The sequence below is a fragment of the Nelusetta ayraudi genome, unplaced genomic scaffold (assembly GCF_046127955.1).
Source record: "Nelusetta ayraudi isolate G7.1 ecotype Tasmania unplaced genomic scaffold, CSIRO-AGI_Nayr_v1 ptg000129l, whole genome shotgun sequence".
Taxonomy (NCBI): Eukaryota; Metazoa; Chordata; class Actinopteri; order Tetraodontiformes; family Monacanthidae; genus Nelusetta; species Nelusetta ayraudi.
This window is the reverse complement of record NW_027466179.1, coordinates 307,941-316,000: the sequence shown is the minus strand read 5'-3', so window position 1 is coordinate 316,000 and position 8,060 is coordinate 307,941. Positions and strand designations below refer to the sequence as shown.

The 8,060-nt window shown below is 47.4% G+C and overlaps 1 protein-coding gene across 1 annotated transcript; it reads right to left on the bottom strand.

The window, feature by feature from the left end:
- Positions 1 to 4,973: 4,973 nt before the first annotated feature.
- LOC142904585 (galanin receptor 2a) lies at positions 4,974 to 6,084 on the bottom strand. Its single transcript, XM_076050774.1, has one exon. It carries the CDS (start codon positions 5,996 to 5,998, stop codon positions 5,066 to 5,068), a length of 933 nt encoding a protein of 310 aa, XP_075906889.1. The 5' UTR covers positions 5,999 to 6,084; the 3' UTR covers positions 4,974 to 5,065.
- Between the last annotated feature and the right edge of the window lie 1,976 nt (positions 6,085 to 8,060).

Here is an 8,060-nt window from a genome sequence, read left to right as displayed (position 1 = left end):
TTGCTGCTGCGGTTGAGTTTGTTTTTTACATTTCTTCAGACTGAAGGACTGAAGACGCATTATTACACCCATTTTTCCGATCACAGTTTTCATCCAGTAGTCCAGAGGAGCGGTTTTGTATCAGTTATCTAAAAGAAAAAAGAGATATCTGATAAACTGATTTAACCTCCTGTTTACAGCTTCCCTGCAGGGAAACTCGGTTGTGTCTTTCCATCGTGGCTGAACATCCACAGGCTTGCAGACAGATTGTCCCCAGATGTCACAAGTCTTCTCCTATAAGAGCTTATAAATCAAGGGTAAAGTGAAATTAGTCCCGAGTAAAAACCAAACGGGGAATGCCATAAGCACTACAACTACTGTGATAGTCCTTTAACATTGCTGTCTCTTTGTGTAGCAAAGAAGGTCCTATCACAGTACATTGTGTAGTTAGTACATTGTGTAGTTATTCAATCGTAACGACGATGTAAGCAACTGAAGTGATTTGAAATTCTGGAGATTTTGTTTTTCCTTCATTTAATGCAGAAACTGTAAGTCAACCACTGAGGAGAGAAGGGACACCCCTACACACACACACACACACACACACACATGCCCCACTCACAAAGACAACTAGGGGGCGTACACAAGCGTCTCATACGTGACCCTGGAGGCATTTCACATCCTTCTCTGTTGTCTTACTGAGCACCCAATCAGCTGTCTTTGGGGCTTCCCTCGCAGCACCGGGATCCCATTAGTGGGCTTCCGCACGTGTCTGGTGCCCGCCCGTCTCGTCTATATTTAACATCTTTAGTCGACGTTTACATCTATCAAACCTCAACGCTGGCTTTCCTTCACTCAGAAGTTATGAACTGTGAAGAAGCGTGGCCTCGATTCCAGGTCTGCTGCCTGGGACAAGCGACGAGGCGACGCTCCGGTGACCACAACGCTCCGGTGCAGGACTTGGCTGCGAGGAGCCGAGTGTCCTCCCACCCACGCCCAATTAATAGTGTGACAGTTTTTACCTAATAGAGTGGAGGATGTGTTTATGCCATCCTCACTTCCCACTCTGGAGGTTGGGGGGGTGGGGGGGGGGAGTGTGAGCTTCTTCCTAAAGGTATTCACTTTCAGGAGACCCGAGCCCCTTGGCCCACCTCACGGCCTTTTGATAGCCACCAATTTTAGCCCGCTGTCCGCTCAGGTTTTGCCGTTCATGTTTCTGTAGATCAGACATTCGGTGCGAGATGAAACCGTACGCCCGCAATTCCCAAGGGCGGGGTTCCTCGGAATTACCTCGGCCTGTTCCGGCCTCGTGTCGGCTCCCCTCAGATTATCGTTTCACTCCTTGATCGAGCCTTTCCCTTTTATAGTTGACGGTGCCATCCGGAACCTGGGCCAGCGGCGACTGCAGGGAGATCAGTTCGCAGGAGGAGCACACGTGGGCTTGTGAATCACTCCAACTTTTATTTTCATTGGTTAAGCTTCACAGATTGCTCCTCGGAAATTTCTGGGCATTTGATTGCCACCCGCCAGCAGATTGGCTGTTCTTTCAGGCGCACATGTTGGAGATAAATCCTCCTCGTCGCACCAGAAATGTTCCGACGCAACATTTAGCATCTCGTGGAAGATCTCTCTGGAGCCTCGTGTTGAAAGCACCTCCGGTCCAGTCTGTCAGTCTGGTTCCAGATTTACTGCTGGTCTCTTCCTGACGTGTTTTACGTTTACGTGTTGTGACTTGCGAAGAACCTCTCTTTCATCATAACATGATCTAAATGTCGTGATCCGCTGTCGTATCAAGAGACTTGCGAATTTGGCTTGACCACAAGGTGGCGTCACATTTTGCGAGCTGTTGCCAAGATTTTTGGCCAATTTGGACAAGCGGGAGAGACGCGACATGTGACCTGACATGACACGAGCTGTTGTTGAAAGTGTTGTTGTCCTGTTGTAGATGAAGCCAGACACTTGCCATCATTCGTCAACTTCTGATTGGCTGGCTGCGCCCGACGTAAGCCCCTCCCACCTCCCCACCTGCGCCTTACGACGCACTTTCTCGCTTTTGCCCCCTTGATTCTTTGAACAAATAAAAAGCACACGAGGAGAAATTTAGAATTTAGAATCCTCGTACTGTTGTACAGTCAATATACAATGGATGCTAGCGTGGTTACTGGCAGAGCAAAATTATGAGTACGTAAAAAAAATCAACTCAACCAGAGCCAGTGTAAAAAAAAAACAAAAAAAAACAACTCAAGTGCAAAGTGTGACCAATAAGGCAGAAATAAATGAATAAATGAGGGCAATAAATACAATTATAACTGCAGAAGAAGGTTTACTTGAAGTGGAGTGAACTGCAGTGGAAGAAGAGCATGTACAGTACATCATTTCTCTTTGTCAAAATACATTTCTGTGTTTCTTCCACCGGTCAACATGTGTCTCCTTTGCCATCGCGGCTCTTTGTTGGAAAAGTCGTGCGACAGCCGTGTTGTCATCAATTCCCTTTGTCAGTGTCGCTGTAAGAGACAAACCATTTAGCCCCAGTTATGAATATTCTATTTGACCCTAATGCTCTTGGCAGTGGGTTGCATTATTTTTTTTTCCGCTTGCGCGGAGCAAACGCGACCGCCGCGGCCACCCGTGAACGTAGCGCCGTGAAAATGGGCCAATACGTTAAGAATTTACACGCACTCGGGTTTGTGTCTGCGCGCCGTATTTCCAGCTTTCAGCGGGGCTGTAATTGAATCCAGCTCAAAAAAAAAAAAAAAAAAAAAAAAGCGAGCCTCCGCTGCGGAACCTTAGGGACTCCTATAAATAAACGGGGCGACGCTCCTTCAACACCAGCCTATATGGCACATGGAATGATTAGCTCATGCTAGGAGCCCTCTGATCTTACAGTTAGCCACGACTATTTTCTCCCTGCTATGCGTATTGCTTCACTTGCAGAGTGTGTCAAGAATGTAGTCTCCCAAGTATTCACATAATGTTGTTAGCCAGGACTGCGGGTCCGCCTCAGACACACGCGTCAACCAGTGCTGCTGCTGCTGTTTAATGCTCTCCGAGCGATCGTCTGCTATATGAGGTGAAATATGAAGAGAGTCCTGATCGAGGCCAAGTTAACTGTGGTCCTCTTGCCATTTGCAGGATTCTTTAGGTTTATGACAGCAGCAGTGTACATGTTCATTATAGCTGCACGGCGGCTCCCTGTCAGGACGCTCTGGAAGGCTGAAGTGATATTGTAGCTTAACTATGGAACTTTTCTTAAAACATTGGTTGAATCTTTATTTTTGTTTGTTTCATGCTGGGACTCCATTTGAACTCGTCACAGAAATTCAAAGAGCCTCTCTCAATCCCCACAAAATAGCACGTTTAGCCCTCTGTTTACAGCCTCTCACAAAACTTCAACTCCCCTCTCAGACTTAAATAAATAAATAAATAAATAAATAAAATTGAAAAGAAAAACTTCCTGGGCGGTTGTCACTAACCTGGAAAGGTTTCATTTATTTATTTCTTCTCTGTGTTAATAGAGCATTTTTTTTGGATCGTTTGCGTGATATGAAAGTTGTTTGAAACAGGCCGTAGATTCAGTGGGGTTTTTGTGTGTGTGTGTGTGTGTGTGTGTGTGTTTGTTTTGTTTTTTGTTCTGGTCCCTTGCACTAGTACAGTAAAGACTTGGTCTGGAGTCACCGGGTCAAACGACAGATTGAACTGTTTGCATCAGGTGTGCAGCGAACCACGTGTTGACTTATTTTGGATCGACAAACCAGCACCTGATCGCAGGCCTCTAGTTCTGGCGTCCTCTAGCTCCCCCTGTTGGCCTCCTCTCATTAGGTCACCAGCACCAGAAGACCTTCAAAGGCGAAGCACCAGATTAGAGGACTTTTACAGTGGCTTGTTCTGTTTTTATGCCTTGTGTGATAGTTTATAAAGTGGATATCATATTGATCTGATCATTGATCAAACCAAACGGCAATGGATGCATGTCAGACTCGGAAATATTGCAGCTTTGATTCTAGCGCTGCAGTTTGCCTGGCGTTGTTAGATAAATCACACGTGTGTCTGTGCACTGGAACTTTTTTTCCGACACCTGCTCTTTAATGATTCGCCATCATGACACTGGTGCACTGCCGATGACGGCGTGCACGAGTGCGGCCAGCTGCCCGGGGGCTGCGGTCTCCAGAGAAGGCCAAAAGCGACTCGGGCAGCAGGCAGAGGGGAGGGAGGGCGGCTGCCGGTCTCCTGTTACGGCCACAGCCACCAGAACTCTGGCCGTCCTGCTCCTCTCTGACCTCTGCTGCACTGGCTCCACACACACTGAGAAAGTGCCGGTGTTACCGCGAATCGAGGAGGTTTGGATCAGTTTTTCTTCTGTGGTCTCCCTCCGTCTCATTAATAGTTTTTTTTTATTTTACAGTTGGATACTACTAAAATGAAAAATAGCCTCTCTTTTTTTTAGCGTTATAAAGCGAGCTGGCTGAATGTTGCCGATTAAATATTCAAACACAAATTTGTAAGCTCAGACACCGTGGATTAAAGACAAACAATGAGAATTGATCATAGTGATCTGGAGGTTTGTGTTTTTTATTTAAAACTTTGTTAAAGATTGATTGTTTCTGTTTGACAAATAAGGCACAATGTGCATTCCATAAAAGCAAATCACAACAGCAGAGAAAAGTTGTTTAAGTCCTGTTTGGTAACGACTTTCGGGTCATTATATTTCCCTGATGTCACAAAGGGAAAGAAACAAATTGCACAGTACATTTTACCCCACTGGAATTCAGCCAATATGCTAAACTGTGTTTTAAAGCTAATTCTCTAAACTGTTGGACAAGAAAACTTAAAGGGTGGTGTTTACTGACAGGGTGGAGACACTTTGAATTAGTTGTGTAAAATGGTCAGATTAAGGAACCATTACAAGGAATATTTTCTTCTTTTTTTCCCAGTTAAAGTGGCTGCAGGAGTAATAATGTCGGTATATTCACGCTTTTACAGCAACCCACAATGAGAAGAAACTATAAATTGTAATATTAGTAAGTGCACACAAACAACCGTCAGGTCTGTTTACGCTGAACGACACTCTAACTGGAGCACCGCCTGTTCACATACTGTCTGTGGAGACACTGGCCACCTGCGGCTGCACTCTGTTCCTCCTGGCCCTGCAGGGCCACGCTGCCCTCCGGTGGCGGTGCCGGTGCCGGTGGCGCTTGGACAGCAGCACGTACAGCACCGGGTTGACGCAGGGGTGCAGGTGCTGCAACACCGTGCACACAAAGTAAAACATCTCCCAGGAGTGTCCGTGCTGGTACAGGCCCAGGTAGACGCACAGCTCCAGCACGTACCCAGGCAGCCAGCACACCGAGAAGGTGGCGGCGGCCAGGAAGACCATGAGGGAGGCCCGCCGCGTGTTCCTGCCGCCCGACGCCGACATCACGGGCCGCTTGTGGAGGAAGAGGGCCAGGCGGACGTAGTTGAAGGCGATGATCAGCATCGGGACCAGGTAGAAGAGGACAAACTGGCTGAGCACCACCTGGTAGTGGTGCTCGTGGACGGAGGGGAGGCAGAGGCTGAAGTCCTCCTGGCCCGGCATGGCCTCATGATTGGCAAACATGCGCAGAGGCAGGCTGATGAAGAAGCTGAGCGCCCAGGCCAGGACCACCATGAGGACCACCAGGTCCATGGATGGCGGCTGGTACGGGTTGGTGACGATCATGGCGCGCGCCATGGACACGGCGCACAGCGAGTAGGTGCTGGCGGCCAGGCTGAAGGCCAGGAAGAACTGGTAGATCTTGCAGGAGGTGTTTCCCAGCAGCCACGAGTGAGTCACCACCGTGCGCAGGGTGACGGGCACCAGCAGGAGGCTGAGCAAGTCGGCCAGGGTCATGCTGAAGAGAAGGATGTCCAGCCGGTTCTTCCTCAGCCACTTGTACCTGGCGAAGAGGGAGAAGACCAGCAGGTTGGCGCAGAGCCCGACGCCGAAGATGACCCCGCAGGTGCACACGAAGATCAGCCCGTACGTGTTGGGGGCGGCCATCTGGAGGCGGAGCAAACATTTCCTTCTTTAGTCTTTTTCTATTGGAGAAATATCACGATTCTTTTCAGCTGTAGATCGATCTGATGCTTCCAGGTTTTCTCTACAATATCCCAAGTCGTCCAATCCATCATTCCATTTGAAGGATTTTAACGGCTGATTAGGCATTGCTAACATCTAGGTGTCTTGTACCATGTGCTGCCTGGAACAGTGTGTGCGTGTGTGTGTGTGTGTGTGTGCGAGAGAGAGAGAGAGAGAGAGAGAGAGAGAGAGAGAGAGAGAGAGAGAGAGAGAGAGAGAGAGAGAGATTTAAAAAAAATGTTTCAGTTCTAAAAAAAAAAAAAAAAAGTTTCAAATGTATTTTCTGAAAAACTCAGAACTAGTTCAGCCAAAATTCATTTTTATTGTTTTTAAGTTCAACAGTGTCTCAAAGCCTTTGCCAAAGTATTAAAAAAAAAAACAAACAAAAAAACATGCGTAATATGTATGTTTAATGTATTTAATTTTTACATACACGCATAAAAATGAAATGAAATGTGCCGCGAAGCAGTAAAATATCAGCAAACTCAAACACCCCGTTAGACTGGAAAAGCCTCCGCTCTGCTGATAAACATTCGCAGTGATGCAGCTCGAAGGGACGTTGGTTTCATGCAGCGCCACGTCTCTTCAAACACACACACAACCTGTCGTCCGGGGACTCACCTCAACACATCTTGGGCCTCACGTCTTTTTGGGGCATCAAGCGTCCCGGTGAAGCCGGGTCGAGAGGCTTGCGGCCGACCTGGTGTCCATCCTGCTGTGCCGGGGTGGGGATGGGGGGGCCGCTCGCCGTGCACAAGTGGGAGCCGCGAGACGCGGAGGGGACGCTGGGTAAACACGGCGTGAACACAATTGATTCTGCCACGCCGGGGTTTAACGTTGCCGGGCCTCAGACAGCTGTGAGGAAGCCAGAGTGGTGTGCATGACTTCCCAGAGGTGTGTCTTAAATAGCGGCCGGGTTTGACTCTTTCAATCACCCTCAACCTGTTCTTGTTGTCTTGTTTGTTTCATTTTTCATCTTTCTTTGCTGGTTACTTGGGTAATTCAGGATTCCGTGAATCAAAAAAGCCGTCCCTTCACAGAAGAGCCGTCCATTGATTGCTGGTGTCGTTCCCCCGCCTCCTCTGCAGATATTAATGTCCCTCCACGTTGTTTGATTGATTTCTCCGGTGCGAGTATCTGCCGTTATCAGCCCTTCCACTGCTTTTATGACCGCGTGTCCGCTAATGGCCCGCGCTGCTCTTAGCACAGGATATAAGCTGACGCCGATGCATTTGCCCACCCCTCCATTACCAGCATCTGAGCCAGGCGGGTCGAGCCTGTTAAAAATGCCACATGTTTAACAGCTCTGTTGTTCTCCATCTGGGTCCAAAGTCATCGAAGCGTTGAGCTTCTCTTATTAGAGAGAGGCCTCTCAAGCAAAGGCCTGACACACTTCTTTTCAAGTTCTGTTGCCCCACACACACACACACACACACTCACACACACACACACTCACACAGCTTAGGTTATTTTATAATAGCTGATGCCAAAATTCCCAATTTGTATAGATTTTCTTTTACCTTGTTATGTTCAGGGGTTCCAGGCTAAGACAATAAAGTGAAGTTGGTCTTCGTCAAGCTTTTCCCCTGTTAGTCAAACACAGCGTGGAGGCTGTTGTTGTGACAGTTGGTGATTATGGTTTGAAATGAATGTTTTATTGCAACAAATGGACTATTTGCATTGATGTGGGCTCCAGTGGCTAGTTCTGGGTTTAGCACGCGTTGGCCCCAAGATTGTATTCAATGGAAATCATGATTATATTATTGCTGTCACAACACACAACACACTTATTGCATAAAGTCCCAAGCAAAATTTAAAAAGGCATCTTTATTTAATTAAAATCTAATTCAATTGCACAAAGACAACTTGAAGCAGCCAACCTTCCTGTATAATAAAACTGGAATTAATATCAAGAAGTGTATTTCGACAGATGAGCCGCTTTTGTCCCATAAAGAAAGACGCAATGAGGTCAAGCTTTTTTTTT

Coding starts and splice junctions, on each gene's coding strand:
- LOC142904585 (XM_076050774.1), bottom strand. CDS start 5,998: ATGGCCGCCCCCAACACGTACGGGCTGATCTTCGTGTGCACCTGCGGG.